At 50.0% G+C, this 16791-nt stretch overlaps 1 protein-coding gene across 6 annotated transcripts in view; it reads right to left on the bottom strand.

Moving 5' to 3' along the window:
• Positions 1-16791, bottom strand: part of ARAP1 (ArfGAP with RhoGAP domain, ankyrin repeat and PH domain 1) — a 225839-nt gene that overhangs the window by 127711 nt on the left and 81337 nt on the right. For all 6 annotated transcript variants that reach the window (XM_075017667.1, XM_075017270.1, XM_075017578.1 and 3 more), the window contains one exon: positions 2910-3727. In XM_075017667.1, the coding sequence (XP_074873768.1) occupies positions 2910-3643 (734 nt within the window). In that variant the 5' untranslated portion in view covers positions 3644-3727. The remainder of the gene's footprint in view (positions 1-2909; positions 3728-16791) is intronic.

The raw sequence follows: 16791 nt of genomic DNA, 5'->3' as shown, positions 1-16791 counted from the left end.
GCATGAAACAGGGAGCCCTGCTGGCAGCCCCATGGCAGGGAGCCCAGCCTGGCAGCCCCCAGGAAAGCCTGACTTCCCCCAGTCTAACAAATTCCCTTATTCAGGACCACTCAGGTCCTGATGGTGCTGGACCAGGGAGGTCCAACCTATACCGCTGAGCTAGTCAGACGCTATCCTTTTATCCACAGACAGCAACATTTCCTCTCTCCCGAGTGCCCCTTCCTGAAACCCCAGGAAAGCTCCCTGGAAGGAAAAAGGCCATTAGAACAAAACAATCTTCAGTGCTGGTCCATGTTCAAGGACTGCACAATCATCCTGCAGTAGGGAGGGAAGGATCTTTACCCATCTTACAGAGAAGAGAAACTGAGGCACCCCACGTAGAAAACTTGCTCCAAGCAACAGAGGGAGCCAGTGCCAGAACAGCCTCGGATGCTCTGTTGCAGGAGCTGCCGAGGTTCCTAGAAAGATCACACCTCCGGAGAAGTCCTTCCTCCTAGGTCTGTGTGCAGATCACAAGGCTGCATCTCTGTCTAATAAACCACCAACAATGACAATGCTTTGAGCTTTATATAGCCCCTCCTGTCTGTCTGTGCAGAGACCACAGCCTGTGAGGCTGACCAGCACTGTCTTGTCGTTCCCTTGTGGCCCCTGTCAGTTGTCTTGTACTTCCACTGGAAGCTCTCTGGGGCAGGACCCCTCTCTTTGGTGGGTGTGCACCAAATACAACAGGTCCTAAGCCATGAGCCAATGACCCACCCTATGTGTGTGGGTTACACCAGCACAATGATGACACAAATACATAACAACAACAAGCAAAGCCCTTGCTCACCCTCTGCATGATGGGGAAGGTTTATTATCCAAGGGAGAGAGGAGAGGAACTGACACACAAAAATTATTGCCCAAATTTTCAAGAGTGACCCCTGATCTGGGGTCCTTGGAGCTCTCACTGTCTGCAGCAGACTTGGCACCTCTGGACAGCATCGGTGGGGGTCTGACACCCGGCACACAAAAATCTGTGGCCACTTCTGGAAAGCGTGGCCCTTGCCCAAGCCCCTACAGCTGCGGTGGGGCAGACCCAGGCACAGAACCCGGAGAAGTCCTGGTCTCCGGCTCCAATCATAGAATCCCAAGGCTGGAAGGGACCTCAGGGAGTCATCTAGTCCAGCCCCCTGCTTCAAGCAGGATCAACCCCCACTAGGTCATTCCAGCCAGGACCTTGTCAAGCCGGGACTTAAAAACCTCTAGGGATGGAGGTTCCACCATCTCCCTAGGTAACACATTCCAGTGCTTCATCACTCTCCTGGTGAAAGTTTTTCTTAATATCCAACCTACACCTCTCCCTCTGCAACTTCAGACCATTGCTCCTTGTTCTGTCATCTGTCACCACTGAGAACAGCCTCTCTCCATTGTCTTTAGACCCGCCCCGCTTTCAGGAAGTTGAAGGCTGCTAACAAAGCGCCTCTCTTCTGCAAACTAAATACGCCCAAATCCCTCAGCCTCTCCTCGTAGGTCACGTTTCCACAGCACGAGTCCTACAAAGGTTAAAACGTTTATAGAAAGACACCCTTTCAGCAGGAAGTGAAATCAACACACACAGTGCCGCACATTCACAAGAGAAACTAGGGCCAGGTCTAGTAGCAGGCTGGTGAGCAGGGCAATCCCCCAGGCAACCCCTTCCAGTGTGCTGCTACATTGCTGAGCTGCTGGGTTTTTAAACTTTTTTTTTTTTTTGCTCCACTCCGATTGGCCAACTGCTTTTGTTCTATTCTGATTAGCCAGCTGGATGCTTTTTTTTTTTTTTCCTCTGCTCATTGGCCAGCTATGGTTGGTTTATTTTTGTTTGGCGGTCACCAGAGGGGAGAACACAACCGTCAGCAAAATGGGTGGGACCTCCCCTGAGTGAAACCAGTCATTTCTCCGATACTCAACCCCCTTCTGAGGAATCCAGGTCTCTTCTCTGCAGCCACAGAGCGGCGATCATCCCCCTAAAGCCACCTGCCGGTGCCAGCTCAGGCACCGTGTGATGGGGTGAAGGCCAGCAGGACAGCACGCCCCACAGCAATTCATTCCCACGCAGCGTTCCAAGCAGCGTCAGTCTGCTGGGCTCCAGCAGCTGCCCAGGGGACCCTCACCACTGCTAAGCAAAAGCTTCATGATGCAATTATGGAGAGACAGCCCCCAACACAGCCCCGTCTCAGGACACCGCCTCTTTCTGGCTGCACCTGGCAAGCGAGTTCCCTCTGCCCTCTGCTGTCTGTGCTGGAGCGCCCAGCGTCCCGCCCACCTTTACAATGGGAGTCACTCTGCCAGTTGCCACAAGGTAGAACAATGGTTGCAAAGCTCCCTGAACAACGTGATCCCCAGTATCCACATGAGGGTCCTTCTCAGGGGGACGCAGTGGTCTGGGTTGAGGGCTCTAAGTGTCGTCTCTATGGAAACAGGTTTGGGCGATGCAAGTACAAGCACATCCCTCGAGGTTTTTAAGTCCCGGCTGCACAAGGTCCTGGCTGGGATGACTTAGTGGGGGTTGATCCTGCTTGAAGCAGGGGGCTGGACTAGACGACCTCCTGAGGTCCCTTCCAGGCCTGGGATTCTATGATTCTATGATAAACAGGTTTGGGAGGCGCAAGTACAACCACAAGGCCTAGCCATGTCCTCGGGCCCTTCCTCGTCTTCACACCACGGCTGCCCCCAGCGTCCCAGAGTGGGCTTTGCAGCTCATCCAACAGATGGGCAGGGCGGTGCCCGGAGCTCTGAGCGGCGTCAGCAACAGTTCCAGCAGTGCTGGCCTTCCCCGGAGGTTTCTCTCCAAGCACAGACCCAGCCCGACCCGTCTCCCTCACCCTCGGACTATATCCAACCCCACAGACAGCAGCCTCCCGACTCCCCCATCGCAGCGTGGGCCTTACCTAGGGGCCGTCTTCTGGGACGCAGCCCTGGGGGGCAGCAGGGGCGGTCGGCTTGGCAAGGGGGGCACCTTTAGGGAGACTGGCTTGGCCTCCAGCTGGTGACGTTTCATCGGCAAAGGGGGCAGCGGTGGTTTGCCCTTCCCTTCAGGCAGCGTTGGCCCCAGGGACGGCTTGTCTCTGGCTGGCAGAGGCGCGGGCAGCAGAGGGGCAAAGTCACAGGAAGGCGATTGGGGGTTGCAGGGGACAGGGGAAGACAGTTCGGCAGATATGGGAAGTGACGCTGAGGAGAATTTCACCGGAGGGCGACACCCCAGCCTGGGAGGGATGGGTGGGGGCACCTGGCTGAGACCAGCAGGGTTCTCCGTCTCTGTCAGAAGAGGAGATTTCCTGGCGGCTGGCATGGCCGAGTCACCTTTCAGCTCTGGCTCCTCCCGGGTGGCCACAGCCTCCGCGCTGACCCGGAAAATGTTGCGTCTCATGGGAACCGGCCTCCTTGCTGCCGGCTCGGGCCTCTCCATGGCTGGCGGAGCCTCCGCAAAAGCCTTCTGGAGGCCAAAGAGGATGCGCTTGCGATGGCCCGGCAGCAAGATCTCCATGCGGGTCAGCGCCTCGTCCGTCAGGTTCCTGCAGTCTGACACCTTCCATAGGTCGTCCCTCTCAAAGTTCTCCAGGTACTGGTCCAGGTGAAGGGCTCTGAGCCATTCCGCCACTGACAGGGACGCCCCTTCCTCCATTGTGGGACGGGGAGCCCAGCGGAGGAGACAGGTCTCGCAACACCTCAGTTCATTTCTCTGCCACGCAGTGAGGTGCGGCCACGCCTGGAGGGAAACAACCAGAGAGCTCATGAGAATGTGAAGGGTATCAGAGTAGGTGGCCCTGCCCCTGCAGAAAGATGACCAAGCCTCTAACCCACCTCCCAGGATCCATCGCAACATTGCACTGCAGGCAAATAGGCATCGCGGCAGCAAGGACAGAAGAGACAATTCTTCTCTAGAGGCCCCGTCCTGCCACTCTCCCTTTGGTTGTTCCACAGAGCATCCCACTGAAATTCCAGGCAATTGCTGCCCCATTTTACAGAGGGGAAAACTGAGACCTGGAGACACTACGATCAATATTTTCATGAGACAGTAGAGACAGAAGTGGGCTTGTTTTCAGACTAGGTCATTCTATTCTACCCAGGTTCTTTTTTCTCCTGCCTCACCACAGCCTCCAAGTGCCTCAGCCCCTGTGAAGGCCACCGAGGTCAGCGGGAGCAGTGAACTGTTAGCTTCCCTGAGAAAATCAAGCCACTCACTCAGCTCCCTAAGGGCAGCTTTAGAAGCTTCACTTCCGTTGTTTTGGGACAAATCTAGCAGCTTGTCGGAACCTCCAGCTTCTGCCTCAGCTGACCTCACAGCGGTTAGAGGGTCAGCTGCAACAAGGTGGTGAAAGCCCTCATCACAAGGATCTGTTGAGGTATAGCCAATCCAGAGAAAGACCTTCCTTCCTTGAAGGGTCTACCCAGCTAGCATGGGCCTGGACACACAGTTCAGACAAAGCTCCCCAAATCTCCTATTATTGATTATCTTATTTGTTTTGTCACAGCACCTCAGAGATCCAATCCTGGAGCATGGTGCAAGGGGCTTTGTTCACAGGCATTCATTTTTTACCTTTAAAGGGGCAGGGGTTGACAAAAGTTGGTGGGAGAGCTGGAGTTATTATTTCAAGGGAAAAGCCCCCTTATCTCAACTTTTCGTGGATGGCAGCTGAACACTCCACTTTTTCTTTTCTTTTTTTTTTTTTAACATCAGAAAAAAGGGGTTTTTTGTTTGCCAAAAAAAACTCAAGTGTAACCAAGCCCTACGAGACAACCAATGGATACCACCAGACAGAGCAGGAATACCAGGAAACGATAAAACATTCGATCTGCAGGATGGGCCGAGGTCTTAAAATACCAGGAGCCTGATCACAAGGGATCCTAGGTTCCCTGACAATAAAAAGCAATAGAAGAGAATTCCCCAGTAAAGCCCCCAACATAAAATTCCGTGTTCTCCCACAATTAAAACGAATGCAGAACCCTAGTTACCTTCACCCCAACCAATGCAGGTATCAATCGAACACAATGTTTTGTTTGTACATTTACAATTTTATGCAAGTTTGAACCCTATCACTACCATCAATCATTATAATAAAATGAAATTAATAAAATTCTCCAGCCAAGAGCATTGTTTCTCCACTATTGCCACTGGTCCTGCCGGTTAAGCCTTGTCTTTGTTTCCTTTCATTCAGTTTATGTCTAACGCTTTCCACTTGCTCTTCAATTGCCTGCGTGCAAATGTAACCTACAGCCTTGCTGCACACAGTACTGAACAGCAAATTTTTATCAACGTGAAATTTGCTCTTGCCACATGCAGGGACATGGGCTCTAGGGAAGATTTTTAAAGTTTTCGCCACGTTTTCCTAACTTTAGTGATTCCCATCCGGAGGCTGATGTGGCAGTTGAGATGCATTAAAACTGGGGTACGCAAAATGGGGGGCAGAACCCCTTGGAATGGCATGAAATTTCATAAGGGGAGGTGCAGCCTGATCAGCTGCTGGGCCTCAGGCTCGTCCATCTCATTAGAAATATTGAAATCTGTTAGTGCTTTTACGTCAGCGTATTCTCATTTATACACCGATTCATAAAGTTTTTACATTCTACAGACATTTTCTTACATAAGCCAAAAGCTTTTTGTTTGCTTGCTTGTTTTCATAGGAACACAACCAAAATTTCTATGAGTTTGGATTACGTTAGAGAGGTTTGGACGGGAGGGTGCTGTCAGTTGCTCCCCCCTGGGATATACTGCCAGTTTCTGAATGTCCTGTGTTAGTTCTACAGGAGCTTAGTTGAAAATGTGCTTTAAAAATACTTCATTAGCATGTTGCTGATGAAGAACGCAAAAGAGGAAGACCTCGGACAATATGGAGAAGGTCTACTGAGATTGAAGGACAACAACTGGGATACTCCTGGAGCCAGCTAGAAGTTTTGTCCCAAGGTCGAGTGACATGAAAGAGACTTGTAGATGACCTGGATCAGAGAGGTCGCCACGTTAGTCTGTATGTTTGAGAACTACAAGAAGTCCTGTGGCACCTTATAGACTCACAGATATTTTGGAACATCAGCTTTCGTGGGCAAAGACCCACTGCGTCAGATGCATGGGGGGGTCCAAATTAAATGAAGAGAGAAATCTCTGAGCTGCAATTTGTTTGCAAATTTGATTCCATTCACCAAAGATTGAACAGAGACTGGGGGTGGCTGGCCCCTTACAAAAGCAGCTTCTCTGCCCTGGGCGTTAACATCTCCACATTAGACTCTGACAACTGGCCACATCCTCCCTGTCTGATCTGACTTGTTTTTTCCTCTTTTGATACATACTACTGATAATAGGCCATTTCCACCTTGACTGAATAGACCTTGTCAGCTCTGGCCCTCCCTCTTACTGGGACCCCACTCTTTAAATACCCTCTGAAACCACCCCCCCACTCATGCATCTGACAAAGCGGGTCTTTGCCCATGAAAGCTCATGCTCCAAAATGTCTGTTAGTCTATAAGGTGCCACAGGACTTCTTGGTGTTCTTGTAGATGACCGGTGCTGCACTCGGAGTACAAGGGTTAAGCAGTAGTATTGCCGATGATTATAAAATCACTTCTCTACAAAGCCCTCATCTCCCTGTATCACTGGCACCAGTTTAATAGCACCAGATAGGGCCCCAGAAATCCTTAGGCCATCCCTGGTGAAAGGGACAGGAGAGGTAGGGTGGGGGTCAGTGTTCCTGGTAAGCTGAGCGCTTGTGCAGCCATTCAGGCGAGATTCGAATGCTGTCCAGCTGATTAGCTGAGCGCCCACAGCTCGGTTTTCTGCTTCTACTGGTGGGTCACATTGGCACATAGTTTGGTGCACATCAAAATTTATTCTGCAGGTGGGATGTAAAAGATAACAGGAAATGTTGGTGGGGGTGACTGGGAGAAGCCTGGATGGGACCAAGAATGGGGAGCCAGGGGAAGGGAGCAAAGAGGGGGTGATCCACCCAAAGCAGCAGCCTGGGAAGACAATCTATGGATGGCTCTGATCGGATCCGAGCCGGGCACAGTTGTATTTGTCAAGGCGGGTTGAGAAGTAAGGTGCAGCAGTGACGAGGGTCTTGGTAAGTGTTCTAGCAAGGAAAGAGGCCAGGCCTTGGAAATGTTTGCAGAACATCTACATCTTGCAGCTTGGGACAGAACCAGGAGGGAGGACCCAGGGAAAGGCGTAAGTCGCGGAGGATGCCCAGGGACAGGTGTGAATAACAGGAAGGATGGCGGTGTCCACAGGGCTTGAGAAAGGGGGAGCAGGAAGCAGGTTCTGTGGGGGATAAGAGGGACAGTCAGAGCTCTGGCTGAGCCACATTGGGCTGATGGCTCTACAGCCCCGAGGAGCTGGCAGAGAAACAGGCCAAGATTTCAGTTTGGGTGGGAGGAGGTGGGCAGGGAGCGGACAGGCTGTCATGAATGAACGCCTGTAAAGGGTGAAACCCAGAGAAAGGGGTTTCTCCATGGAAAGCAGCCAGAAGACATAATGGGGAAAGAGAGATCCTTTTTTTGAATGGAAACAATTCAAAGACTGAGGAGTCTTTGTTCTGCGACTGGAGCAGGAAGAGACCAATATGCTCATGAATCCAATACATTTCCTTGCCACACCATAATCAGAACATAGATATGCAAGTAGAAAGGAAATATTTAGTTATACACAATCAGGTTATTTTTATTGTGGGTTTGGTATGGGAATTTCTAGGCTGGTTGATGTATTTTTCCCCTGTACTCTGTAATTTGCAAGCTGAATCCCAGGGAAGTAATTCTCTGTACTCTAACCTTGAAGTTTTGTGGTCCTTTTATTGTACCCAGCAACCAAGTAAGCTTGTTTACATTCTTGATATTTTTTCATATTTTGTCTTCTGAATAAATTACATTTTTCAAGACAATGCTTTGATTTCTGTGTCCGAGCAGAGTGTCTGTGTATTTGCATGCCCTGAGCAAAAGGTCAGCTATCAGATTGCACCTTAATTAGTCCTCTTTGTTTACAAACTGTCTCCTAGAGAAAGGTAAAACTTGGTGTTACCACACAGGGAGATATCTAAATGTTTCTTCCCGGGTTTTAAGGCAGGTTTTTGCACTTGGTGGTGGCAGCATGCTCCAGGGTCAGGGAATCTGTGACTTTGGGGAGCTCTTTTAAGTGGAGCCTATAAAGACAAGGTATTTTTAAGGGTTTCTCGGACCCCCACTTTCTGCACTTGGAGTGTCAGAGTGGGGATCAGCCCTGACACAGGGGGACTGGTGAGCTGGCAGCAGAGTTTCGTGTTTGTGTCAGTACATGAGATTGCCCAGAAGTAAAATGTCACGGGAGAAGAGAAGTTATATTTTCTGATCATATGCAGAGAAGAGGAGACATCAGCGAATGAGGTCAAAGTGACAGGAAACTCATTAGTGTCTCCGGCACAGCAGCTAGCTAATGAGGTGACTGAGGGTGAATGAGATTCATTAGCCAGCCCAGCATGTTGCTGCAATGCCAGGCAAGAAGAATCCTGCTTTGTATTATAGACACTGCTTTATGTCTCATGAAAAGCCCTCTGTGTGGGAATGGTGTACACAGAACCAGTTAACCCACAGCCCATTCTGTAATTGCTGGGAGGTGGTCAGTTCTAGCTGGTTTGTAGCACCTCTGAAATGCAGCCCCCTCTGGGGTAGCTGCCACACTCAGCTACAAAGGCAGAAATTCTGGCCCAGGATGCCAGGCCCAAAACTCTACTCTTAAGAGTCAAGAGAGATTAATTAATGCACCCACGTAGCAGATCCTGCTCAAGCTGTTCAGGAGGCATCCCAACCGAACACGCAGCTCAACCATATCAGAAGGCAGATGGTCTGAGCAGACCACACTAACATTTTAAACCACAGCTGCAGGGAGTTAAACGATTTCAAACCAAAGCTTGATCCCCGTCGCACGTCTCTGACGCTGCGAGAAGCAGCGCCTGTAAGGGAAGAAGGAAGGAACCGTAGGTAACTTTTTTTTTATCCTTTTCTGTGCTCTGCGACCGGGGAACTAATGGAGGCGTTTCTCAGGGACTGGAATGAAACTGCCAGGTTGCATTGCCTGACGCTGGTGCTTAATAGCATCTCCAACCCCATCCTCAGCATCTCTTATCCATATAACTACCTGGTTCTGATGAAGAAATTAGGCCGGGGGAGGCCAGCGTTCCCTGTAAGCTGGGCTCTTGGGCAGCCACTCCAGAGAGGTGCAGTTGCTGCCCAGCCGATCAGCAGAGCGCCCAGAGCTGTTTTTTGTTTCTACTGTTGATGCTCGTTCACACGTACCTCAGCGCACATAAAACATTCAGTCTGCACACAGATGGAAGAAAGCTGCCTGTGGATGGAAAAGATTAGCAGGACCATTGATGGAGGATGATGTTCCCCTTGCACCAGTGTAACTCAGTCCACGGACGGCAATCAGGGTAACATGAGCAAGCAAAGAACTGAGCTGCCACATTCACTCAGCTGATGAGATGTGATCAAGGTGTTAGGCAAGATTTGCCATCCTGGTTTACACTATGGTTCTCCCATGGCTGTAATTCACCCTGCTGTGATGGCTACTGAGAAAGGCAAGAACTCTGGACCCTCCTGCATCGCAAGAGGGCACGTTCTGACCCAGCTACCCCCATTGGCCAATATCTCACTCCCCTGAGCATGAGTTTTGCTCACACTCACCACCTTATCTTGCACAGCTCCAGTAGCAAATACAAGCAAGGCCAAGACTGCTGTCAGATTGTAGAATGATTTCCTATATATTCCTGCCCCACCCCCGCTAGAGACTGCAGATTGCACCCTTTTATAAAACTTCCTTTCATACATTACCAAACACTTAACTAAGTATCCAAAAATTGCTCAGACTTTCACTGTCCCAAACTTCGGCATCACGAACACCCAGCAAGTTTTTCATCGTTTTTTGATGCACCTAATAGAAAAAGTCACCGCTATGCACGTTTGTTAACAAAAATCTCGATATGAACCAACTTAACTTGTGACTTTCAAAAAGGATTAAAACTGAGAGTATTTAAACAGTCCACATGTTCCTTCACAAGTAGCATAATGAAAGAAAGCGATTTAATAACATTCCACCAAGTAAAATCAAAGCTCTGGGAATACTGGTCTCTTGCAACGTATAAGAAGTTCACAGGCTGTGGAGTTAGGATATGCCAAAGAAGTACCAGCTGAACGAAGGAAAGCACGAGATAATTTCAGCATCACTCAGAATCAGACTCCCAAGGAATTTCATCACAGCACAGCAGTCCCATCTGAGACCTCACCACCCCTTGTGAGGTGGAGTGCGCATCAGGGCTGCATCCAATTAAAGCAAAAAGAGCAGAATTTACAATCTTTGGTCTCTCCTCTCCTGGATGAAAGAAGTCCGTGAGCAGGCCAGGAGCTCTGAGAACCAGAAGAGACCTAAACACACAGAAGAGACCCCCAAAGGGAAATGTCCTTACACTGAAGGCACTGGGTGACTATGAACTGAGTAATGTAAACACAGCCTGGTGCTAATCCATCCCACAGAGCCGGGAGCTTCGTCTCACACACACAGGAAAAGGGTAAGATCTGGAAGTTCTGTGGTGCCCAAAAGTATTACTATGTTGCACTATTCTTCTGAGAAATGTGGAGACATTTAAGACTATCTGGAGCAGGGCTCTAACCCCTTACTTAAATAGGATGATTCCTAGAAATCAATCTCAAAGGAGGAAACTGTTTCCAACAGGACAGTTTTTGACTTCCTGGGGAACCATCTACTCTCTCCGAAGCCCTCGATGCAGACACAGCAGCTGTCTCTCCTCGATTTGTTTGGGTGCCACAAACAGCACAGTCACAATGGGCACTAACTTGAAAAGTCACGTGGTACAGAAGAACCTCGACACAGAGTAAGTGCCAGGTCTGGGTCGAGAATTCAACATACCAATGTAGTATTACCGGTGGGGTTGGGTACCGATGAGGGAACCAGTCTTAAGCAAATTGCTTAAAACTGGGCCACTTACAGCCCAGGCTGTGATTTCCTTCTCACTGAGACAAATCAAAACAGCCACAAAAGTACCTCTCCCAGCCCCACTGGCCAGCCAGAAGCTACACAAGCAAACCCACAGATTCTCCAGCTGTTCCTAATGCCCAAACCAGCACCTGCTACTCAGGTGAGAGGCCATGAAAGCCTATTTCACCATATCCACACAGATTCTTCCAGGTCCCAACGGGTCCAACCACATCCCCAGGTCAATATGTACTTAGGCCTTACCCAAAACAGCACAGTGGGCCAAACCTTTAGAATCTAAAAGTAAATAATTTTTCCTTGTTCGCTTTCTCCACAACACTCAGAATTTTATATACCCCTATGGTAACCCCCTTTAGTCTCCTCTTTTCTAAACTGAAAAGTCCTAGTCCCTTCAATCTCTCTTCATATAGGACTCATTCCAAACCCCTAATCATTTCAGTTGCCCTTTTCTGAACCTTTTCCAACGCTAACGTACCTTTTTTGAGATGAGGAGTAGAAAGGAGTTGTGGAGTGTTTCCTCTAGCTCCAGAATGGGTCTTTCCATCAGGGTTGGTACTCCATCTCTCCAAGAGATGGTAGCTAGGTCGATGGAAGAACTTGTCTGTTGACGTAGTCACATCTACATCAGGGGTTAGGTCAGCCTAGCTAGAGCACCCAAGGGGGTAGCTAGGTTGACCAAGCGTAGAACAGAGTTTACTTATTAAGCCAGAAAAGCCTTACTCCAACTGCTGGCCAAAGGGCAACTCACCCTTCTTCACACATGGTGCTAACCAACCAATCACCAGAAGTCTTGTGGCACCTTGTAGACTAACAGATATTTTGGAGCATCAGCTTTCGTGGGCAACGACCCACTTCGTCAGATGCATCGGGTCTTTGCTCACGAAAGCTTATGCTCCAAAATATCTTGTTAGTCTATAAGATGCCACATGGCTTCCTATTGTTCTCGAAGATACAGACTAACACACCTACCTCTCTGATACTTGCAGCCAATAACAACTTCACCCTGTAATAAACGCAGCTAACCTAGAAGGGTCTGGAATAGCGTTCCCTGTAAGGTGAGCATTTGGCAGCCGCCCAGGGGAGATTCAGGTGCCACCCAGCTGATTAGCAGAGCGCGCACAATCAGCAGCCTATGTTTCTATTGGTGGTGTACCTGTGCACATGTCTTGATGCACGTCACAAAATTTATTCTGCCCACAGGTGGAAAAAATGAGAAGGAACTCTGGTCTGGAAGTGACGCACCGGTGAATTTCCTTGTGGACCATCATCACACACCTGGAGTACATCTAACAGCCTCTTCTGGAAGGGGAGGTATTCAGCAGAACTACAACAATGGGCAGATCTGACCCTCAGGCTTGTGTTCCTCCACTAGGCCATGTGGTGATTACAACAGCCAGGACAGGGAAAGGGAACCATCTCCTTCCATTTGTAGGACAGGAACAGACAGCCATGCAGGGGTGTACCTTGTCATGAGAAGACCACGAACAGTGAATACAGAGTGTGGATTAATTTTTCCACTAGAAAAGTAGGTCCCTTGCCATGTTCAATACCCAGCATGCCAGGCAGGCATATAAACAAACCATCTCGGGGTCCATTTGCATCACAGAATGTGACCCCCTGTCCTAAGGCAACCAGCTGCTTGTGCAACAAATCACAAATATATGAACGAATAGATCCATCAGCAGGGTGTGAACCCAGGAGCTTGGCTAACAAATCCTCCAATAACTGAGCTAACAGAATGACTCCATCAGCTGGGAGAATTGGCAGGTTCTTATCCTCCACCTGGCCAGCTATTAGAGACATATTGAGCATACGCACTAAACCAGCCAACAGATTTTGATTTGCTGACATAAGGCTTTTTAAATAAATACACAGATTTTCTTTTCCAGCTTGATATACCAAAGAAGGAAGCGAGATGAACCTGCTGTTGGATTTGGCAAGGATCGTTCACCAAAGGATCCATGTTAAGCCCAGGGCGCGTGTAATGGGGCTTACACACACCTGTGTGGAACTGTTAAAGGAGGAGGAGGAGGCCTCAGTCAGTGAGAAAAAGATCCACTGAGTGTGATAGTACTGATACTGAATAGCTGCTGATGAATTACTGTCCTGCCAAGCATCAGCTCTCTCTCTCTCTCCATACACAACTAGCTAGCTTCTAGAGGGGTCAACAAACAACCGATCACCGAGCATGGGAAGGTCTCCAGGCCCCACACCCCATCCACACTCAGATGTGACACATTCACAGGGAGAACAGTCTATTAGGTGACAGGGACACAGCGTAGAACAGACTTGTCAGCACAGAAACCAGAAGCCGTCAGTACAATCCATTTTGGGGAGAGGGGCCCAGAGGGGGTCCCCAAGTCAGGCCCTGGTTCTCCATCTGCCCTCTCCAGCCAGACCAGACTCCCCCACTCAAGAGCCCAGTTTCAATTCAAACCAGCCAGGCCCCTCCTTCCACCTGTGTCCTGTTGGAGGGTGGGGGAGAAAGGTGTCACCTGGCTGCCTGGGTTACAAAGGCCTAGCCTACGTGTAAGAACACATCACACTGGAACTCCCCTCACCATTATGCACTAATGCTGTGCCTAGGGAAACTGAGGCACACACCGCAGGTTCCTACAGGACCACAGGAAACACATGCAACCTAACCAGGGGAATAAATCCTCATACCCCCATTCGTGACACCATGCACGAGAGCCATTGAGATTTCAGCAGCCTGGAAAGAGGAGACAATGAAGCTGCCCAGTGGTTGGTGCTTTCACAATCTTGCAGCCCAAAGCAAGATGCCAGGATCTTGCATCCATTTTGCCCCGGAGGGCTGCTGCCGGCCTTAGCCAGCAGCTCCTGGGTGTTTGACCACCAGAGGGAGCAAGAAGGGTTTGGCAGCCCTCACTCCGGGGGTGCTCTGCGTAGAAGAAAATGTTCTGCTTTCAGCTGAAATCTCAACTTCACTGCAGTCAATGGCAAAGCCCTATCATTACACAAGTCCCAGTCACAGCCATGTCTGCCTTCAGAGCTTGACTGCCAGCGACTCGCAAAGATTACAGGGGAGTGGGGCAGACTCGGGGTGCTTAAGGCCAGAAAGGCCCATTAGATCATCTCAGCCAGGGGGTCTCTCTCTTTCTGGGTGCAGAACCCCCTTTGTAAGGTGTTACAGTTTCTTCCACACACAGCCCCCCGGAGTGACGGCTGCCAAACCCTTCTTGCCTCTTCTGGTGGTCAAACACCCACAAGCTGCTGGCTAAGTAAACAGACTGGCGGGTGGGGGAACGTGGAGGCCCTGGGGCAGAGCTGTAACTGGGCCCTCTGGCACTGGGGACAAGTACGCATATCCGTGCCCCCTCGCAGAGGCATTGCGGGGCAGGAGGGGGGGCATGCAGGGCCATGTTTCCCCTCCCCACTGATGTTTTGGTTGCACCCTGCTAATCCATACTGGCTGGGGGGCCCCCCGTGGTGAATCGGGGGTAGACACAGGCCCTAATGAGACCTGACTCATAGGGCTGGCCTGAGTCACCCCTGTGGCTTTGCACAGTGGGCAGCTGCCCTGCTCACCTGCCCTGCAACGGTTTTGGTTGGATACTGCCCCCGGCACTCCCCACACAGTGTCGGCTCCTGCAGCCCCATTGCTGGGGGGCCAGCTGGGGGTGGCTTTCCCTTGAGCGGGCTCCATCCTCTGCAGTTGTTTGGCCCCAGCATCCTGACTGTACCCAAGTTGTGTGAGGGCAGTTGTGACCAGGCCTGGCTCAGGCATTTGCAGTGCTGATCCCTCCGACTTGGCCTGCCTGGACGCCCAACATCACAGCATCTGGGCCAAACGTGAGTAGCGCCACAACCCCAGATGCTGCAAAGCCTAAAGCAAACCTGTGTTTGGCTAAAGCGAATCTTGCACAAAGGCAGTCACTTTTAATCAGCTCTCCAGAGATGGAGAATCCATCTCGTCCCTGGGTACTCTGTTCCAGTAATTCATCACCCTCATTATAACACGGCAGCTGCTGGGAATGAGCTGCAGACTCGCTGCTTTATACTTAGCTCATGCTGGCAGCAATGGAAAGTTGTTACCCTTCCAAGTCTGTGGGAGTTGTGTTTGGCAACCTCAGTCCACATGGCACAAGAGAAATCATCATCGCTAACAGATGCACCTGACAGCTAAAAAAACCCTCACATATGGTATGGAGCACACGCACGCCTCTCACACCAACAAGCAGGACTCCAGCCGGGAATGGAGGCAATATGGGAGCATCTTGTCCGGCCTGTCATCGTTCATTTTTCACCCTAGTGCACTGCCGTAGGAGACAGGACTACTGCCACGCCCCCCTCATTAGCTTTACCCCGAAAGGGCAGGATCGTCAGTTGCTGTAGATCAGCCCAGCTTCGGTGAAATTAGTGAAGCCAAGCTAGTTTACGCCAGCTAAGAATTTGGCCCAAGGCCATGAAGTATTGTGTAGCCTATTTTCTGTGTCCATGGGTGTTAATGCAGGTGGCTGTCAGTGGTGGAAATAGTGCCCAGAAAGATACCTGAGTAAAAATGCAGCTGCGTTCACATCTGGGCGGTGCGTGTGTGTGTGTGTGCGTGTGCACGTGCTTTTACTCAAGTGCAACAAGAAGTCCTGTGGCACCTTATAGACTAACAGATATTTTGGAGCATCAGCTTTCGTGGGCAAAGACCAGCTGCATCAGATGCATAAGTGGGGGAATAGGGGGGTTCAGAGGAGGATTTAAAGAAGGCATCTCAGTAAAGGGGAGGCCCAGAGCTGACAAAGTCTATTCAGTCAGGGTGGATGTGGCCCATTATCAGCAGCTAATGTGGCGGTGTGAACACCAAGAGCAGAGAAGTTTATGCTCCAAAATATGTGTTAGTCTATAAGGTGCTACAGGACTTCCTGTTGTTTTTGAAGATACAGACGAACTTGGCCACCTCTCTGATACTTTACTCAAGTAGTTTTCCAGAGGGACACTAATAATTTGTACTTACTTACATTCTCCCCCACTCCACCAAAGCAGCTGTACTTTTAGTCAAGTAACTTTTTGAGTACTTTTTCCAGCTCTGGTAGCTGCGAGCATGTCTTCCTGCATTTGCAGCCTTACATGCTCCAGATGCCAGGTCCTGAAATTCTCTCTCAAGTCTCACAATATCCCGTGTTTTTTCTCACAGGCCCTGCTCCTGGACTGACACAATTACTTGAGACCTCCAAGGGCCCTCACCAGACTCCGCATTTCATTCTTTGGCAAAAATCCCAGGAATTTTAAGGAATTTCATGATTTTCAGGGCCTGACTCCTGACTTTTTTCAACATAAAAGTTAAGTTTAGTACCACAAATATCTTGAAGAGTAATGTCTGGCCGCACCCACTCTGGAAGTGCTGTCTAGAACCCCTCACACGCCATGGGCAGTGGGATGGTATCCTCATAGAATCATAGGGCTGGAAGGGACCTCAGGAGGTCATCTAGTCCAACCCCCTGCTTCAAGCAGGATCAACCCCACTAAGTCATTCCAGCCAGGACCTTGTCAAGCCAGGACTTAAAAACCTTGAGGGATGGAGAATCCACCACCTCTCCAGGCAACGCATTCCAGTGCTTCACCACCCTCCTGGGGAAGTAGTTTTTCCTAATATCTAACCTACACTTCTCCTTCTGTAACTTAACCATTGCTCCTGGTTCTACCGTCTGTCATGATTGAAAACAATTTCTCTCCATCATCTCTGGAGCCCCCCTTCAGGAAGCTGAAGGCTGCAATTAAATCACCCCTCAGTCTTCTCTTCTGTGAACTAAACAAGCCCAAATCCCTCAGCCTCTCCTCATAAGTCA

Source organism: Carettochelys insculpta, chromosome 1, assembly GCF_033958435.1.
Source record: "Carettochelys insculpta isolate YL-2023 chromosome 1, ASM3395843v1, whole genome shotgun sequence".
Lineage (NCBI taxonomy): Eukaryota > Metazoa > Chordata > Testudines > Carettochelyidae > Carettochelys > Carettochelys insculpta.
This window is presented reverse-complemented; position numbering and strand designations above follow the sequence as displayed.